Raw genomic sequence first — 20,299 nt, forward strand, 5'->3', positions numbered from 1 at the left:
GTGCTTTTTGTAGCTATAAATAGCTCTTTAGGAGTTGAGACAGGCTGTCTAAATTTACTGGCCCATTCTCTCTTATAGTCATACAGTTGTGGTGGGTGGGGGCTGATGACTCAGCACCACGTGGATGTCTGTGTGGAGGTGATGTGGGCAGGGCCAATATAGAGAAGCTTGGCTGTTGGGATCAACCCTATAACTGAATTCTCCCTGAACCTGTCTGTGCCTGTGAGAGAGAGAGAGAGAGAGAGAGAGAGAGAGAGAGAGAGAGAGAGAGAGAGAGAGAGAGAGAGAGAGAGAGAGAGAGAGAGAGAGAGACCAGAACAATTGTGTATCTGAGCATACATGTTGCATTGATTTCCTGTTTCTCCTGACATATATTATTTGTTGTTTTACCTGAGGGAATAAACATTGTTGGGGGATATTAACACTCAATGTGCAACTGCAGAGCGTCACATCCACCTCTATGGTTTGCATTTAAAAACGGATATGTCTCCACAATGTCAAGTTCAAGGCAAGGGTTTAAAGAAACAAAGCTTTAGCCTAACTCATGATATGGTGGCTAAATGTAAAATATCAGGTTTCCAATGTTGTCAGACATGTAAATAACAAGCTCAAAGCATTTTAACACCGATCCTCTTGTGACTTCACCACTACTAAACCATACAGTCTCACTTCTGTGTGTTAAGAGTGTGTGTGCGCATGTGTGTGCGCGTGTGTGTGTATGTTTGGGAATTCACCTGGCTGACGTCACACACAAACGGCTCCGCACATTGAGCTGCAGTACAAAGTCAGTCACAGGCGGAGTGAGAGAGAGAGAGAGAGAGAGAGAGAGAGAGAGAGAGAGAGAGAGAGAGAGAGAGAGAGAGAGAGAGAGGGGGCACGAAGGAACAGCTTGAGTAACGACTTGAACACTTCCTTAAACCGCTGGTGAAGATTTTCTTTTGAAGTCAATCCTCCGGGAGAACCGCGGTTCCAAAAAAACCCAACTCAAAACCCGCGACAAACAAAGACACTTTTCCAGCTCGGCGGAAAGAGGTAAGTCACAGTTTGGTGCGAGAAGAGGTTCAACTTCATTGTGTTTTTTTTTGGGGGGGGGCAAAAAGTACACTGTGTTGTTTGACAGCACTTGGTTACAAAGCACTACGTGCCAGGAGTTGCCTGTTTAACACTGTGGGCGCGCTTTGGCTCGTGCTTTTGTCGCGTAAAAGAAGCGAAGCGCGACTGCAAAAACCTCGTTTGGCATCGTTAGTAGAAGTAATGTGACTGTCTGTCTGTTGGGAATGAGAGGAGTTACTGTCGAAGAATGTCTCCCTCTCTCGCCGTGTTTCAGTTGTAAAGTTACGTAAGAGAAAGCCATGTTTCTGTGCTTTGCAGGTCCGGGTTGGTGTGACACAACTTAACGCGTCTCCCCCTGCTACTGGGGGAAGCAATATTATGATGTTATGTGTATATATAACACTGGGAAACCAGTGTGTTTGCTTCATAAATCCGTCTCGCCAAGTGTTGTATTCTATGGCAACAGAGAGGTCCTTTTTTTTTTTTTTTAGTGAAGTAAACTTTGTTGAAAATCAAAATGGGGCTAAACAATGGCATTCATTAAGATGCGAGCGACCACCACAATGAACACATGCCAAATAAAAAAACAACAACATTTAAATGAAGTCCTTATCACCCTTTTTAAATGTTACCTTTTTATTATATAACAGGGGACAATCTTTCCTTTGAAACACATTAACTCTAATGTCCCTTTGTGTGATTCCGGTTTGTATACAGGGAGTACATACTGACAATCCACATTAAGATTCACTGTACATGAAGTCACAACATGGCCTAACTTGAACTGGAGCCGGTTTGCCTAGTTCAGCTGAGCCTGTAGTCCATGTGCAGTATGCATATCAAAAGCCCTCATCCTTGCAACTCAAGTGTAGCAACTCAAATTTCCATTGCATAACACCCTTACCATCCTTCATCACCTGTTCTGGATAAAGTCAATGATTGAGAAGCAGGCCGCAAAACACAAACACTCCGACTATTTGTGGCGACGGAAATAAGTGCCATGTGTCATCAGGATGACTAAATAAGTCTCTGTTTGAACACTTGTGGGTGTAAACATCTCAGCCTTGTGAATCCACAGTAGACAACATAACTGGCCAGCTCCCCAGACACTCTAAACACATTATCCTATTTTGAAATATTCCTTCCATCGCGTGCGAAAAAATGACTTGTGTCACAAACTACAACACATTTCTGCCTTTGTGGCAAGACCCTGTATCCTGTTGTTATCTTCTGGAGGCGATGCCGCTTTTGTGAGCGCAGGTAACACTATCTGCCTGCATCTGCCTGCGGTTACCGATGTGTCAATATTGGCTTGAGGCTTCATGAGCTGCTCGGAGGACGCGGTTGGGACATCTGCTCAGTGAGGAGTTACCCTTCCAGCACTGATCCCCTCGATAGTACAAGACGGGTATAAAAAAAACTTGCCCGACTAATTTAGACAATGTTTAGATTGCTGTTAGGCTTTATTGTGTGTCAGAATAATTCATAATTTATTGCAAGGCAGGACTGCAGAGTCAAGGAAGCTCAGATAGGTACGGCAAATAAAAAGTCCATCAACCGAAACCATCAACTAGTCACTCAGAGCTGGGTATTGATCCAGTACTTTTTAAGTATCATCTAAGTATCATTTTGGCAATAGCATAAAAAACAGAAACTATAAACAGTTTGTTTTATGTGCCATTAAAATATGAAAGGGACAGTAGCTATACTGCAGCACTTCTGTTCCAATGTACAATACATGATACTCGTTAAAAGAGCACTTGCTGTTTATGCAGAACTACACACACACACACACACACACACACACACACACACACACACACACACACACACACAGGCAGCAGACACTCACAGAAAACACAGCAGTTTGGCATGCATTTGGTAAATCAGCACTGGGAGATGATAGTTAAGCTACTTGTCCTTGGCCTCTTGTCACTAGACCTCTCTCTGTCACGCGCACACACACACTCAACATCATGCTATCCTGCTCTGCTCTCCTTGCTCAGATGCTATTTTGTCTGTCTTAACCAAGGCTTTGTGAACTGTGAGCGAGGCAGAAATGGACACCGCTCTTAATGCATGTGGAGAGGAGACGCACACACACACACACGCACACACGCACACACATAGAGTAGAAGCCGGATTCATTCCATGCTGGTATAGTAGGTTTGACAGTGTGCCAACAAACTGAGTGATAGGAGAGAAAAACTGTCTGTCTGAATTATTAACAGCTTGTGCTGATTTGGTCTTAGACATAAAGTGAAATTATAACACTATCACTGGAATTAATTTATCTCAACAGCTACTCATCTGACTCTGACCTTGAACCAGCAATGTCTGCTCTGGTCTCTTTCTCCTTCAAATCTCACTTTTCTTTCCTGTCCTACTTTGTCCTGATTGATGTGTGTGTGTGTGTGTGTGTGCAAGAGAAAGAGGGGGGGGGGGCGACTTTCTTTTTTTGCCTCTAGGTGTTGGTGTCTCTCCAGACAACATCTGACTACGTCTGTTGACATGACCTCTGTGTGTGTGTGTGTAACATTAACCTTGGTTAGTGAAAGAAAGGAAGGCTTTGATTCTTTCAAGCCAGTCCCCACCGAAAATTCATTAAAGGCCGCTTTGTTCAAGGTTATTAGCGTGTGCACGCGCACAAGTACACTTATGTGCTTTCGAGGCGGTGCTAATGCGGTAATAATACATGCCACCGTGGCTCAGCCAAAGACTGGTGGATTAAAGCAGGTTTTTGTGAGAATTACGTTGCTTTGTTTGAGCGAATTCTTCAAAATCGGGACTGAATAAGAAAAATCAAGTGATTATTTGTGCTCAAAAAGTTACCCTATCTCATGTTATTACCTCCAGCAAGATACAAAACCACTGAAAGTCATTAAAATGGTAAATGTAGGGGATTGGGCAGACTTGACAGAGGTACAGTATGTCCTTTTCTAGTATACAGAGCAGATGCCCTCAATCAACAGCGCTTTCATAGTTCAGAACAATCCCTCTCCGTGATCACTGTTTGATTTCCAATGCGGAGGGATTGTTTTTGTTTGAGCTATATCATAAAGAGCACTTTCATGATCCAATAGATGTTTATTCACACAGCTACACACCAACCAGGTTATTAGGTTCAGGTGCGAGTGTGGACTGGCTGACGCTGGCCATGCTTGTTCAGGTACATTACAATCGTGCGGAGCGTGTTTGTTCAGCTCTAATTTGCCAGGCGAGGCCACGCCTGGCCCAGCTCCGTCCAGCCAGGCTGTCCTGGTACTCTTTTAGTTTTCACTCACCATTTCTCTCTCTCGTCATTGTGTGTTGACAGCACAGTCTCTTGAAGGAACTGGAATAAGGGGAGGATAAGGAAACCAAAGTGTTTGTAATTCTTCAACTGAAAGGGGTTTTGAGCACATGGGGTGCATCTTCGTCCTTCACGTTTCTCCGTGTTTCCTGATATTGATCACCGTGTATGTTACAGACAGTACGGGAATGTGTCAAACACTTCTTGGTTGTGCTCGTCATGACCACCAGTGAAACCGGACACACACTCTCGGAGCGATTGTGATTGTGACTTGTGGTTTTGCAAGACTGAAATTGTCAGAATAAGTTGATCTGTTAGCTGTGTCTTATATTTTTCATATTCTAGCTTTATTTAGCTTCCTGTCAGGCCAGTTTTCATCGCTCAATGTCTTCCTCTGTTACTGAGGCAGAGATCTTTTTTTATTTTTTTTTACAAAGCTCTCTCACAGGCCCATTGCGCCCTAACGAACCTCTATTGAAAACACATGTGAGGATAATGATGCAGTCAGGTGTTAGTAATAACATTAACGATGGCCTTTTTTGTCTCCGTAACCTGTGACAGTGTGCCAGCATACACAATACCAGAACCCTGAAACCGAAGCAGCCAAATAATATACAGCCAATGTTTTTTTATTAAGACCTGTGCTTTTCCATCTGTGACATGTTCACTGACATCTTCCATGACAAAATGCCTATAGGTATTGGGTCAGCAGAATTTAAACATGGGTATTAAAACTTGAAATAGACCTTTCTTCACTGCGGACAGTTTGGGCACGTCACAGTAAAAGAAAATGCACAGGTGTAATCCACGACATTGCTAATGGCTGCATTCCCGTTTTCATGCTATGCTGACTCACTGGAATGACGTACTGAGAGTTCTATTGACACTTACTGTAACTGAGCCAATCGTTATTGTTATACCTGTGCGTTTCCTCCTATGACAAGTCAAAATGTCTGGTATGTGTCCATGTTTAGGTCTCAGTGCCTTTAGTCCTGAATGTCTTCTATAGTTAAAAAAAAACATCACTGCTGCCTTTGGTTCTTCTAGATATACAGTCTAAAAGTGCTGTGCTGTCACCAAGTATTTGTACATTTCTGTTGCCTCTTACTCCAGTGCACTGAGGGTGTTTAACATCACATAAACAATGTAGGAACTGTAGCCCTTTTAACATTTAGACTCCCAATTTAAGGGGACATACTGTAATCGGACAAGTTACCATCAACTCAATTTAAATCATAATGTTTAGTATTTGGTTCCTTTGCATCAGTGGACACTTGGTATCTTCCCTGGCGATGTTCTAACAGGCCTGTACTGCAGCCATATTCACGTCTTGTTTCAGGGGCTTTTCGCCTTGAGCCTGGCGAAGTAAACACATACTCAGTTGGACTGAGGTCGGGTAACTGACTTCACTGTTCAGTCAAGAACATCCCACTGTCGGCCCATAAACACTGGTTGCCTTTTCTACATGTTTAAGAGTGTTGTCCTGTTGGATTTTCCCTTAAATTGAGGGACTGTAGAGTAAGGAATGGGCTCCAGGTTCCACACTGTTCCCCCAATATAGATGCATGCAATGTGTACTCTTTTTGATGTAAAGAAGCCTTCCTTATAATTATGTAGCGAAGGGGTTAAACATTCATCCGTGCTGTGTTGCCAAACATTCACACTGTAGAGAGAGACTGAATCTCTTTCAGCTGTTCTGCAGGTGGCTCTATGAGAGGATTAATACTGTATATTAGTAATCTAACACTCTCTTCCTTTTTGATTTGAAGATTTCCTAGTCAATTTAAAATTCAAGGTGCTGCAGGAAGGAAGGAAACTCCGTTGTTGCTCTCTGTGTAGTCGTACCTGTCTGCGTTCATTCCTACTGATTTAAAGGTTGACGCGCAAAACAAATTCCTCAACCTGCTGGACCTGCTTGGTCACTTGTTCCGCTAAATGACATACTAACTCAGCACATACCAAACCCTTGACTTGTTTGTGGTGCTTCACAGAACATGACTTTGATGATGAGTCTATCTATTGTAGACAGTCACGCATCTCAGCAATGCGCTGCATAAATGCATGCAGTGTACTGGAATATTGCTTTCACATCATTCCTACTAAAGGTCACTTTTCATGTTGTGTAATAATCGACTTATTTTATTATCTACTTGCTAAAATGTGTGGTTCTGCTGTCCTGTTCATCACATGAATAACTTGAGGTTGTCATTATTAAATGCTGATTCTGAAATATATTGCACTGAAAGCATATGTTTTACAAGTTAAGTAGTTCATATAACCTCCTCAGAGCTGATGAAACGGGTGACAGGGATGTTCTCGTCAAGTCAAAGTGGCATTAAATGACACGTTACATTTACTGATACTTTGCAGTCATTTCAGTCTCGGACAAAAGCCTTTAGAAGTAGCTAAAGCTCGTTGAGGCCACACACGCGTGAGCAGTATCCATCTCACTGGTCCTTGACTTCATTGTGGCTGTATCTTATGAAGGCAAGTCTGGTTCTATCATTGAGTCTGATTTCTCCTCATGGCCACTGGCCTGCCTTCCACTGTGTTTTTTTCTTTCCCTCCCTTCTGCTCTTTTACTCTACCCACCCCTTCCCCGATTGCATGTGCTCATTCTTTCCACTCTCTCTGGAGAAACAAGGCTCTCTTTTCTTTGTGGCAATGCCTGTCTATGTGTAGGCCTACATAAGAGACTTTGTGTGTGTGTGTGTGTGTGTGTGTGTGTGTGTGTGTGTGTGTGTGTGTGTGTGTGTGTGTGTGTGTGTGTGTGTGTGTGTGTGTGTGTGTGTGTGTGTGTGTGTGTGTGTGTGTGTGTGTGTGTGTGTGTGTGTGTAAAGTGGAGAGGAAATGGACTCTAAAAATGTATGTCTAAGTGTGTGTCTCACGTCTGGCAAACTTAATAACTGTAATTAATATTATTTTTGTGTCTGTCTGTATGTGAGCATGCGTGGGCTGTATTATGAGAGCTCGGAATGGTTTCTGGACCCTCCTGACCTCACTCAAACAGTTGCTTGTTTAGGAGTTTTTCGATCTGCGACTAGGCTAGCAGGGTCACTCAAAGACTACACAGCAACGACAAGAGACGTGTCATTCTCCTGAAAATGCACAGTATCCAAAATGTAATTGGCTAAGAGATGTAAAGATGTAGCCAACTTGCATTCTCTATCACAGTAGCCTTATCCCAAAAAAAAATCTCTTCAGCTTAATAATGGGCTCCAATTTTGTCTTGGTCCAGTTTTCCTTTGACTTATGACAGCGCCTTTTAAAGTTTTCCTTTTATCGTCCGTCTTGAACACTTAAACCTGGGCAGGGGTTTGTGGTTTTGGAACAATACAGGGTGGTGTGATGGCTCTGTGGTTGCTCTGTCGCATCACAACACAAAGGTCCTGGGTTTGAATGAACTGGCTGAAGGCTTCTTTCTGTGGAGATGTTGGAGGTTTCCTCCAAAGTCTTTGAAATAGAAAATTGCTTGTCTGTATTTCAAATTATTTGTTGCAGAAAAAAGTTACAGTCAAAGACTTTGTTCTCGTGCCGTTCTGGTAGCATGTTAACTTTACAGTAAACTGGACTGTTTGACATTCTTTCACCTATTTCCTGGCTACTGAGTAACCTCTGACTTTTGGAGCAGTTAGGGGGGCTAATTCCTCCCCAATTCCTCCTACACACTACATATCCTGAGTCGGTTTATCAAGAACCATGTTCAGCTGCACACATTCGTACTGCTGCACATACATTAACACCCGAGATCTGTTCAGTGCTGTCACGTCTTGTATCGCTAAGCAGCTCCACATAGTGATTTAGAAAAAAAACTGGAGAATTAGAGACAAGGTTTCCACTTTCAAAAACCTTTCATCACAGCAAGAACATTCTTGAGAACCGAAAGCTTTCTCTCTCTTAACATTCTGCATTTAGAGTGTCACTCAGCTCAAATAATCATTGTGTCTACCTTTTGTAGGCTGAGCAGCGTTCATGTAAATATTTCACAGCACACACCGGTTCAGTCACTCAGGACCTGAGCTTGACATTCAGCAATGTGAACATGAACACAAACAAAACTCATCCCTTTATGGATGATTAATTATGAAAGCAAACACGGGGGGGGGGGATGCAGTACATTCCTGCCCAGGACTTTATGTGAGAGAAGGACATGTTTCTGTGCATTACTGTATAGAAATACCATTTCATAGGGAAGCTCAACACCATCGTGTAGTAAAATGAGAGATCACAGGTGTGCCGTGTTGCAGAAGCGACCATTAAACCAAGATTATGTTAATGTTGCAAGAGACTGAAGCCACGAGAGATCAAGTTAAGGAACTTAAAAGCTCACGAAATGTGCAGCGTGGAGGAATTCTGTGGGATCTCGTTGCTGCTTTAGGATTCTGGATGTGGGCTGATGATGTGCCGTCTTGGTCCTTCTAGTCTGTGATGTCGCGTATATGTGTGGTGTGAAACAGCTTTGACAACAAGAGCGGTTCAGTAAGTGATTGTGATTGCAGTTCCATTGCAGAAACCATTCATTAACACTTTGTACTGCTTTGTAGAGAGTCTCTGCCACACCACTTGAGTTGTGTTAGAAATGTATAGAATGGACCAGGTCAGCTGGGCGGGTTAAGAATTACTGCTGTTCAAACCCCACATGAAGCAATTTAAGAGGAAGTGGATGAAATTCATGGAAACGAGTGCTGAACAAATCTGTCAGTGGAGCAATTCAGCTTAGATGAAGCAAGCGGGCGGACGCTTTTGCAAGCTGTGGTTTCTGTTTCAGTTCTGGTCACTTTTGAAATTAAGTGTAGAACTCTTTAAGAACGAATACATTTTAGCACAAATAATACATCAAAAAAACCTTTTTACAAATGAGTTGAATTAGGTCATTTGTCTTTGTCAGCGTAATAGATCTAATCCTGCATTTTACAAATTTGGCCTGATGCTAGTCTAGAAGACAAGTAGAGACATCAATGTAAAAACTTTAAAGTGGCAAAGAGACTTTACTGCTTATCTTTTACCCTTTTATTTGTCTTATACCCTAACATTGAGACTGTTATATGAAATATGATCCTTTTGATTTAGGAAGTGAGAGCAGGATGAAAGGAATGAGTCAATTTCTTCTTTCCTCATTAATGGCAGGTAGTTTCCAAAGTTGTGACTTAAGTTGAAACTTCCTCTGTGGTTCGCATCTGAAGACACCGTTGGGCACAGACTCTCTTCCTTCTTGTTTTGAGTGCAGAACTTAAGCAATCCAAGTACTTGCGTGTCAAGTCATTTGAAGTACATTTGACTTATATTGCCCAATATCGCAAATCACAAATTTGCCTCAATGGGCTTTACAATCTGTGCATACCACTCTCTCTCGCTCCTCTGAACATATTGTGTGTGCAACGTTCTAACTGTGGCTCTTTTTTCCTTGAAGGTTTAGGTGAGTAGTCACCATGGCACCCTTCCTGCGTATCGCCTTCAATGCTTATGACGTGGGCGTTCTGCCTCCTCTGTCTGAACCTCCCATCTGCGCCATCAAGATGAAAGAGTCTGTAAACACAGGTATGCACAGACGCACACACACACACACACAAACAGTCATAATTTTACCTAGATAGGGGAGCTCCTCAGCGAGCAACGAGACCTGACGTCCCAAGTTCAATTGCTTTAACAGCCACCATCTGCTGAGCTCACAAATCCACAAGCTAACTCTGCACCTCCAGCCACTTTGTGCATTAATTGCTCCGCTGCTGAGACTTTACTGAGAGAGTAAAAGACAAACGTTTTAATGCCACTGATCGTTTTTTCGCAGAGCGAGGAAAGACCTTGGTCCAGAGGAAGCCCACCATGTACCCACCCTGGAAGTCCACCTTCGATGCTCACATCTTTGAGGGGCGAGTCTTAGAAGTGGTCCTCATGCAGAGTGCCGAGGAACCGTTGGCCAAGGCCACGGTTGGATTGTCTGTACTGGCAGAACGCTGTAAGAAGTCCAAGACCAGCGGCCGTGCTGAGTTCTGGTTGGACCTGCAACCTTCAGGGAGGGTCCAGATGGCTGTGCAGCTCTACCTTGAGGACACTGATGCAGGTAAAACTGCTGCATCTTAAAGCCTCTGGAAGCCTGGTTTGCACTCTTTCGTATTATTCTAACATTGGATATGTATGACTGAATAAGTCTGTTAAAGTTCAGAGAAAAAACATTCTTTGATATTTAATTGTTAAGAGTATTTCATTTAAAACTCTAACCTGCTTAAGCAGGACCATGTGGGTGCGGTTTGATCAGATTAAAGCGACAGTGGCCCAGCAATTTCAGAGAGCAACTCCACAACTGTCATTACACTTGGATTAAAATATTGCTAAATCCTTTTTGAAAATATGCGACATCACAGCATCACCTTTTTCTCGATGAGCCCAACCCAGTTGAAACTGGTTGAAGCAGCACAGACATACATCTCCCATGTGAAATAACTCAAATTTAGCCAAGATATTGCGTGTTGTTTTAGGACCCTACCACTCTACCACTCTAATTTCGAATTTGCCAATACTCTGTATTAAAAAGCTCGTTCCCTGACCGGGAATCGAACCCGGGCCACGGCGGTGAGAGCGCCGAATCCTAACCACTAGACCACCAGGGAGTGCTGGGACATGTGGGGAGGGAATATAGTGGGGTAACCAGAGCTCTCAGATCCCCTTCCCCCTCTCTTTTTCGCTCCCCCCCCCCCTTTCCAACCACACTCGTGTAGATCCACAGCAAATCACTCTCCTTCAGTGTCTCTATGTGCCCTCTATTTGCGGAGATGATTCCCTATCTAGTGTTCATTTCAATGCACTTTCCACACACAACCACAGCTAAACATGTTAGTTATTGTGGACCTCTCTGGAGAGTGTGGAGTCGTCATGCTCCGGGCCAACTGCCCTGCAATAAACTGCCTGCCTCAAACTGCCAAGTGTTAATCCGCATGCTGACATGTGTCAAGTTAAGCTTGTCAGCTGACTACAGATGTGGCCATATAGCCAATGCACTATCACAGTCCTTCTAGGTTATATACTGTAGGCAGTACTTTAAAAATGTAGCAATCGCGGGGGAATTATTGAGATGTTTTGGTTTGATAAGGCAACTTTAAGATATCGGAACAGCATCTCAAATGATCTCTCACTGGCAGCTTGAGTTCAAAATCGTATATCCGTCATTATCTGCTTCCAAAAACCTATTTTAGTTTCACTTCAGCTGTAGGAAACGGAAGTTAAGCAGAGCAGTACTGGCCAGCAGTGTGGCGACCGCTAGCTCACCACCCCCAGACAGGGAACCTCGTCTATGGCCGTCACTGCTGTCTGCCAACATGGGAGTGGGATCGAGTGAGATTTTCAAAGGGGGAATTTCTGCGTGGGAGTAGCACAGTCGGGGTTTACTGTTCAGGGTTGGAGAGGGTCATGAGAGTGGTGTGCGTCTGCTGTTATGAGGGTTAGGCCCCATACTCCATCAGCTCCCTCCTACACACTCCACAGGTTTCCTGAAAAGCGGCCCGGAGTATTTTTAGGCATGTGTGAACAACCCCTCAGCTCTGTCTGCCTTCTTTCTCTTGCCCTCACTCTCACTCCCACCGTCTTGGCTCAGCTCACTGACGCGCTTTCCAAACATAAACATCTTGTCGGTAGAGTGGCAGAGAGGAAATTAGTTTATCTCGCTCTCCTCATCACTCTTCCCACTTTTCCTTGTCTATCTATTGTCCCTTTAAGGCTCCTCCTTTTATGAAGTGTTCCCTCTATCTCTTCTCTCCCTCACCCCCGTCCACCCATTTACCCTCCCGATCTCTCTCCGAGTTGTCCGCCTTCTTTGTTTACCTCTCTCACGCCTCTTTTGCTGTGGTCTCTGGGTGACTTTTGACCCCACCCCGCGTCAGTCGAAGCCGCTGATACAAGATGGTATTTTTCTGTGTTTACCCCGCATTTAGCAGCAGCATCGGAGGCTCTCTTCTATAGCTAGTAGGGCTTTTTGACTAAATAGCCCTCGGCTATGAGAGCTGATGACTAATATGTGATAATAAACACTGTGACGTCATTTAAGCAACGTCAATAAAGCTCATCAGCTAGATTGTAAAAGATTTGGGTGGTTAAATAATTCCAACTCGCTGCATCATTTTTCTTTTTCTTTGGAAATAAATAAAACGTGTATTTGGATAATACTGCACTTTAAAGCTGTTTGAAAAACATAAGCGATGTGAATACAGTAGTTTGATTTGTAAATCAATCTCTCCCCTCAGCGTCGTGTCAGAAATCAGTGAAGGATTCTTGCGAGGATGGACTCACGACCCTCACCAAGAGGAGAGGAGCGTTCAAGCAGGCCAAAGTTCACATCATCAAGAACCACGAGTTTACCGCCACCTTCTTCGGCCAACCCACCTTCTGCTCTGTCTGCAGAGAGTTTGTCTGGTGAGATGCCACATTACATCTGTCACTATTATGTCATCAAATGCTTCTTTTACTTTGACCGTCAGCTTTTTTTTTTTTTTTTTTTAATAACTGCTGCATTCTAGGGAGAGAATATGGTAGTAATTTCCAATGCGCCTCTTCCTGGGCACGACTTATCCATAAGCAGACAATTTTGTTTGTCTGCAATAATATAACACAATATTACACAATATTACACTGGCACAGCTTTGATAATTCCAGACCATTTAAGCTGTCACCTACTGTATGTTCTCTGGGTACCACATGAGACAAAAAAACATCCGTTGTCCAATAAGAAAAGTCCAGCCCCCCCACGGGTGAGTCTCAAAAGACCAATTAGTAGCGGTTCTAGTTTCCTTAATGGAGCAGTGAGGGGGTTTTGTAATGGGAGAAACAGCAGCAGGACTGCTATTGTGAGAATGAGTCTCTGTCTCGCAAAGTCCCACAAAGCTGTCATGTTGCCTTCCAACTAAGTCGGCAGCACTAACCAAGCTCCTACTACTACGATATCCCACTTAGAGGCAGGCAGAAAGAAATCTGATGTTTTCTTCAGTTTTGTGCGTGTGTGTGTGTGTGTGTGACTCTTTGGCCAATTATCATCTGACCATTTTTAGATATAAAAGTTTCAATCTCATGATCTAACATGTAAAATATCTTCCAGTTATGCTGTTAACAAATATAACCCATGAGTCATTGCTGTGCCAACTCCAGTAAGGAGTGTCCCATGCTGTTCCTTTGCTTGTTTTTGCACTTACATAATACTTTGGAGAAGAGTTTGCAGAAAGTACAGATGTAGTTTGGTAGCTGTTGCATAAAGGACGCTTTACTGCTGGCAATTATCTGCAGGCTAGCTACAGTACATCACTGTCATAACCGCAAGCCTACTATTGAAAAACCATTCTGGATATATTGCTTTAATATCAGCAGCCATATTTTTCTTAGTAATGGCCGAGGAAAATACTTTTTCTGCTTCATCTCACCCCTTTTACAAAAATGTAATTACATTCCTTTTTCTCCCCACACAGGGGGCTCAACAAGCAAGGCTACAAGTGCAGACGTGAGTGTTTTCACTAAACGCTATCTGCATTTTTTTTTTATCACATTTTACCGTTTTGTATTCTTCACAGTTAACAAAATATTTATTCATTTGTTTCACCCAGAATGCAATGCGGCAATCCACAAGAGATGCATCGATATGATCATCGGCAAGTGCACTGGGACAGCAGCCAACAGTCGGGACACTGTGGTGAGCAAAGTTAATGTTCTCCAACATCGGTGCAAAACCTCACCTCAGATCTGACACTCTTTAAATTTAGAGCATTGATGTTATTAAGTTGTCCGTTAATCATTCATGTAGTATGTTTTCCTTACTCAAAAACAATGCAAACTGTATTCCACGAGTCAACTTGATTCAGATTCAAAAACAACATCAACATATAGATTCAATAAGTATTGGCTGTGGAATTTCATTAATCTCAAAAGCAACAACAACTGTCCAAAGCACAGTCCCACATGTGTCTACTTTATTATCATATAGCAGCTTCCTGTGTGTTTTAATGGATCTCTGCGTGCTTGTAGTTCCAGAAAGAGCGCTTCAAGATTGATATGCCGCATCGCTTCAAGCAATATAACTATAAGAGCCCCACTTTCTGTGACCACTGTGGCAGTCTGCTCTGGGGTCTCTTCAAACAGGGCCTTAAATGTGAAGGTAATGGGTTTTTATACTCGGTCTTCAAATGATATGTCTGCCTTTCTCCTGCCTCCTTCCATGCCCATGACTTTTTTTTTTTTCTCTTTCATTGTGTCGCCACATGACAAATCCATTTTTCATACCTCCGACCAGAGTGCTGCATGAACGTTCATGCTAACTGTCAGAAAAAAGTGGCCAATCTGTGTGGAATCAACCAGAAACTACTGGCAGAGGTTCTGTCTCAAATCAGCCAGGTTTGTACTCTAACAAATGAGCAAACAAATTTCATGCCAGTCAGCGATAAATAAAGTGTAAATTACTACTTGTTGATGTGCAATGTCAAGAATATTCTAGCAAACTTTTTTTTTTCATCCCCAGAAATCAACCAAGAAGTCTGATGACTCCAATTCAGAAGATGTTGGGATCTATCAAGACATCAATAGGGCAACAACAGACTCTAGTGGTAAGATGGGTTCATTGTAGCGCACACTGTAATGCAAAGTTGTTTGGTTTAAATCAAGTTTTGTCATTAAAGGTAAAATAGGTATAGTGATGTCTGTGATTGTCTTTTTAACTTTATTCACATCCTCAAATCTTGTATTCCTTTGTTTGAGTTTGCATGCATCTTTGCATTCAGGTTTGCATACGTATTTACTCTGTGTGCAAATGTGCATTTATTGCAGACAGCAAGGGAGGTGAGAGCTTGAGCCCAGGCACACCTGCAGTTACCCGGGTACGCCTCAACATGAACCACCTGGTATTCCACAAGGTGCTGGGAAAAGGCAGCTTTGGCAAGGTAGGCCCCATGGTCCCCATCTTTAGATCCTTTCCTGAATTCAACATGAAATGATTGTGTCGGCATAAAAAATGGAAAACACTTCAAACTTCAAACGTTGTACAGACATGTTATGCCAATTATATAACACATATATGGTGAAAAAAACATTCTTCCGGAAATTGTCTCCATGTGAATGACCCAAAACTTGACCCTGTAGATGACCATTATCTACCAAATATGACCATGAAAATGACAGTGATAGTCCATATCTCCATATCTTCATGAAAGAAGAGTGAAATGATGAAAGCTGAATTATAATTCAAGCGAGCTCTCAAGGACACACATTTTCAAGACGAGATTCTCATCATGTTATCACGTCTTAATAATCATCATCCTTCCTTAAACCATATTTGATATCATTCTTTATTTGTGTTCATATTATAATTAATTCATTGATGACCAGCTTAGCTGTATTGTACCTGTTTTTTTTTTTATCAATGAGGTTTGTTAGATCAATACATCTACGCTCTGCCTGCTACATGACTTCCCTCACATCGGTGTTGGGGGGGGTGGTTTTCAGATGAGAAAAGAGCTTGGTTATTTATCAATCCCTATAGATGCTAGGCAACATTTGACAAAGACATACACACTACATGAAGGTTGACCTATTTGAGAGAACAGAGAGGCAGATGATGAAAGGTTTCATCTGTATCCAGGCCCCATCAGGCCTGCTGGCAGTGTTTTTCAGTGAGGTCAAACATCCAGCGTCCATGTAAGCTCACCAAAAGAGGGGGAGATATAAATAACCTCTTTGTTTTGATTTTGCCTTTTGCTATTAGTGTACTCCATGAAACTGGTGTCATCACACTGATGAAGTACTCACTCTACGTGGCTTTTGACACCCCAGGTGCTGCTGGCAGAGCTGAAGGGGCAGGGCCAGTACTTTGCTGTGAAGGTCCTGAAGAAGGACGTCGTTCTCATGGATGACGACGTGGAGTGCACCATGGTGGAGAAGAGAGTCCTGGAGCTCGCCTGGGAGAACCCCTTCCTCACACACCTCTACTCCACATTCCAGTCTAAAGTAAGCACACGGATACTGAACACCTACTAGTAAAACCTATAAATGCATGTTTTCTGATGGGGAATCAACCCAGGCAGCAGCGACAATAGTCACAACTCCCAATTGTTGTTGTTGTTAAAGACCCACACCCCCAGCCCCCCTTGTCTGAATCCATTCTCTCTCACACACACTCTTCATGTCTCATTTGTTGACAATAATGTGTTGTTTGCACAGGAGCACCTCTTCTTTGTAATGGAGTACCTGAATGGAGGCGACTTGATGTTCCACATCCAAGACAAAGGCCGTTTCGATCTCAACAGAGCCACGTGAGTACACAAGGACACCACTCAAAAGAACTGCCAGCAAATACAGCAACTGTCCTTTTCCACATTGGAGGATCTGTAACTAGCTCTTGAGCGCAGTCAAGCTGTGATTTTAATGGTTGTTTTGCATATTTCAACGTTCAGATTCTACGCTGCTGAGATAATAGTGGGACTGCAGTTCCTCCACTCAAAAGGAATCATCTACAGGTAAGATGTCTGCAGTCTCTTATGTTGAACTTGTTACTGCGGGAACTGAATCTCTTTTTCCGATTTTTGACCACAGTACTCCAAGTTGTATCTCTTCCTGTGTCTTTCCTCAGAGATCTGAAGCTGGACAATGTGATGCTGGACAAGGACGGACACATCAAGATCGCAGACTTTGGCATGTGCAAAGAGCGTGTGTTTGGAGACGCCAGAGCCACCACGTTTTGTGGGACACCGGACTATATCGCACCAGAGGTTAGATTCAGCGCCGGGCTTATGTCACATTTCATACCACTACTTTTTCATCAAATTCTGAAATATGTTTTAGAATATATATATATATTCTTGTCACTCGTGTCTAAAGTCTTTTTGTGAAATCGTCTCTCCTCTCAGATCCTGCTCGGACAGAAGTACACCTTCTCAGTGGACTGGTGGTCTTTCGGCGTGCTGGTGTACGAGATGCTGATCGGTCAGTCGCCGTTCCAAGGCGACGATGAGGATGAGCTGTTTGAGTCCATCAGGTCGGACACCCCTCACTACCCTCGGTGGATCCCCAAGGAGGCCAAGAGCCTCATTGAACTGGTACCTGACAGGATACACGTGTTATTATTAAGCACACTTTGTTCCACATAGGCAGACACGGTGTTTACATTATTCACAATAAATGATTTCAATGCGGACACTCCTCCTCATCAATGTCTGTCTTCTTTCTCTCCATCATCATTCCAGTTGTTTGAGCGAGATCCCAGTCGCAGGTTGGGTGTGGTGGGCGACGTCCGTGCCCATCCGTTCTTCAAAACCATCAACTGGCAGGCACTGGAGAAGAGAGAGATGAACCCTCCTTTTAAGCCCAAAGTGGTATGAGTCTATTTTTTCCTTAACAAACTATGGAGGTACCTGAAATATGTGTAAATATGATTGTATGAATCCAGGATACCGTTTACTTCAGTGTGCTTTGTTACATTCGCTTAACTGAAATCCCTGACCTGCCACCCACAGAAATCCCCCAATGACTGCAGCAACTTTGACCGAGAGTTCCTGAGCGAGAAGCCGCGGCTCTCCCACGCAGACAAGAACCTCATAGATTCCATGGACCAGGCAGCGTTCGCTGGCTTTTCCTTCATCAACCCCAAAATGGAAACCATGATTAGCAAATGAAAAAAAAACTAAATGGCTCCTTTGGGAACACGGTCTTAGCCCTGGACTAAGGGCTCAAAGTTCAACTGGATGGATAACAAGAACATGAAAATATTTGGGCTCGACTATGACTTTTATAGTTCCTCTATCAGAGGACGAGAGATAAATTGAAACCAGGATGTACGCTGGCGTCTAAAGCAAAAATCTTGTCTCGGCTGTCAAACTGTATAGGTGTATAAAAGAATATAAAGCTCCAGGAAATTAAGGGAGATTCTTATAATCAATGCTGGGGGGGGATAGTCAATGATGCATTCTGTCTTTTCTTACTTTTCTGTCATTGTTCCTCGTGATGACACCTTGAATCTAAACAAATCATCGAATGTACTGTATTTAGATTCACAGGATTTAAATCCCTCTGAATTGAAGGAATGTTATTGCAGAACTGAATAAGTTCCTCCATCACTTACTGTACTGTCTTGAGAAATGTGAGGTGCTCAAAGCACATCCCCACAGTCTCACATCTCCCGCAAAGCATTAATCTGTTTTAAATTTTGTCAATTATTTGAATGTACCCTTGGTGTCAAAAACTTCTTGATGGACATCAAACTGAAGCGTCATGCAAACAATCGCTCAGCAGTTAATATTGATTTTCTGCGCTGTCACCACTTATTGGACAGCAATGGTATGGTACTTAACCTGTATATGTGTTGAAGGATGTGTTATTTTGTGTGGGAGGTATGGGCATTCCACTGTAAGCATTGGGTCTTTGAAATGTGTTATGTTACTTTAATGTAGGGCTTTTAACATGAAAATAATAGTGCTGTATATGGAAAATTAATATGTACATTCTAATGAACTGCATGTGAGTTGTGGGTGTCTTTCTTTTTTTTTTACTCATCTTTTACATCTGATTATAAATAAATACATTGTAAACTCTTAAATCCGTCAGCCAGTGTCACTTGATTACATTTTGTATTTCGTTTACATTGTGTTGGAGACTGATGTATATCACACGGCTTCATGTGTAGACGCTCTTTCAAAACAAAAATGATTTTGTAAAGACTAGCATAGAAATTCCACTACTAATCACTGCATTCCTGCTGTTATGGTGTGGTCCTCTGGTCGCTGCTGGTTTCCAGACATTGTTTGCTAGATTTTAAGGAGCCGACATTGGACACAGTCTGTAGTGCCTCACCTCAGAAAACGTGAATTGCTTTGGAAGGGCACCAAAACATTTCCAAGTACCGCAGGGATTTTGTCGGCACCTAAGGGAGAGAAAGACCTGCCTGGCTTTGCTGACATCTAGTGGTCAGGTGACATCACTGCACCTCCTCGTGTGGACGAAAGGCGAGGAGACATTCCTGCAGTGCGCACGGCTTACGACCTGTCCTCGTCCTCTGTCCCCAGCAGTAATCCTCTGCCGACTGCAGGAGGTGGACAGTGAACAAATAACTAACACGAGGCGAATAACGGCGACCTCCACTGAGCAATAAACCAAGTCAAGTAGTTGAGACGTTTGCCTTTATGCAAACAGCATCATAGACCAATGCAGCATCGAAGTTGTAGACCCTTAAACAAATTAAATGACCCCACACATTTAAATACCGAAATAATAAAAACAACACATCTGTGTTTTTTTCCCTCTGTTTATTTACTGAACCTAATTTCCTTATAATAGTCGCCTACCGTCTTTTGTTTGAAAGCTTATATATAGAGAGCGCCTCTGCAGTTAAATAAAATGACTGAATGAATTTAGGAGTAAATGCCTGCCCCCTTTTGATGTATTCATGGCTCTCCAATTGTTTCGGCCGTTCACGATCCGATTGCTTTTCTGTTGCCCATTTTTATTGTAGGCGACTGTTTTCCCCTCAACGCGTGCATATTTTTTTTTCTTTTGTTGTAGTAGGCATCCGAAGGGTTGGTCTATTGTGGAAGATATAGCATTTATATGGTCCAAGTGTGCGGTAAAACATGTTTCAGGCTCTTTCTGGCTCGTAGAAACGCTTTCCAAAACGAGAAATACGCGTATTTAAGACATAAATCAGATTTATAACACGAAATGGATGGACTTTGAGCATTGCACTCACAATGTGAAGGCATATTTCCAGCAGTTTCTCCCGCCCTCTCCTCCAAAAACCCGACTTGACAGCCTTGTGCAGCAGAAGTACCGAAACAGCGATGACATACATAACTGAATTCAGTCCTCATGACAGGGCGTTATTGTGCTTGATTTAAAAAAGCAATTGCCCGTTCGTCCTTTTATTGGGATTTGTAGGGCTATTTTATGTACTTAAAAAATAACAGATAATGAAAATCAAGCAACTCGAGGTCACCTTCAATA

At 42.9% G+C, this 20,299-nt stretch overlaps 1 protein-coding gene across 1 annotated transcript; it reads left to right on the forward strand.

The window, feature by feature from the left end:
- The first annotated feature begins 852 nt into the window (after positions 1-852).
- LOC306715689 (protein kinase C delta type-like) lies at positions 853-18,891 on the forward strand. The gene is made up of 17 exons (XM_079186138.1): positions 853-1,032; positions 9,756-9,883; positions 10,134-10,406; positions 12,580-12,748; positions 13,792-13,823; positions 13,927-14,012; positions 14,345-14,474; positions 14,610-14,710; positions 14,835-14,919; positions 15,140-15,252; positions 16,142-16,315; positions 16,529-16,620; positions 16,762-16,824; positions 16,938-17,076; positions 17,215-17,403; positions 17,551-17,679; positions 17,821-18,891. The coding sequence occupies exons 2-17, from the start codon at positions 9,775-9,777 to the stop codon at positions 17,977-17,979; spliced, it is 2,043 nt and encodes a 680-aa protein (XP_079042264.1). The 5' UTR covers positions 853-1,032; positions 9,756-9,774; the 3' UTR covers positions 17,980-18,891.
- The last annotated feature ends 1,408 nt before the right edge of the window (positions 18,892-20,299 follow it).

The sequence above is a fragment of the Pholis gunnellus genome (genome assembly GCF_910591455.1).
Source record: "Pholis gunnellus genome assembly, chromosome: 3".
In the NCBI taxonomy this organism is placed as follows: domain Eukaryota; kingdom Metazoa; phylum Chordata; class Actinopteri; order Perciformes; family Pholidae; genus Pholis; species Pholis gunnellus.

Coding starts and splice junctions, on each gene's coding strand:
- LOC306715689 (XM_079186138.1), top strand. CDS start 9,775: ATGGCACCCTTCCTGCGTATCGCCTTCAATGCTTATGACGTGGGCGTT. Junction 14,013..14,344: donor CCAACAGTCGGGACACTGTG/GTGAGCAAAGTT, acceptor GCGTGCTTGTAG/TTCCAGAAAGAGCGCTTCAA. Junction 14,920..15,139: donor GGCAACAACAGACTCTAGTG/GTAAGATGGGTT, acceptor CATTTATTGCAG/ACAGCAAGGGAGGTGAGAGC.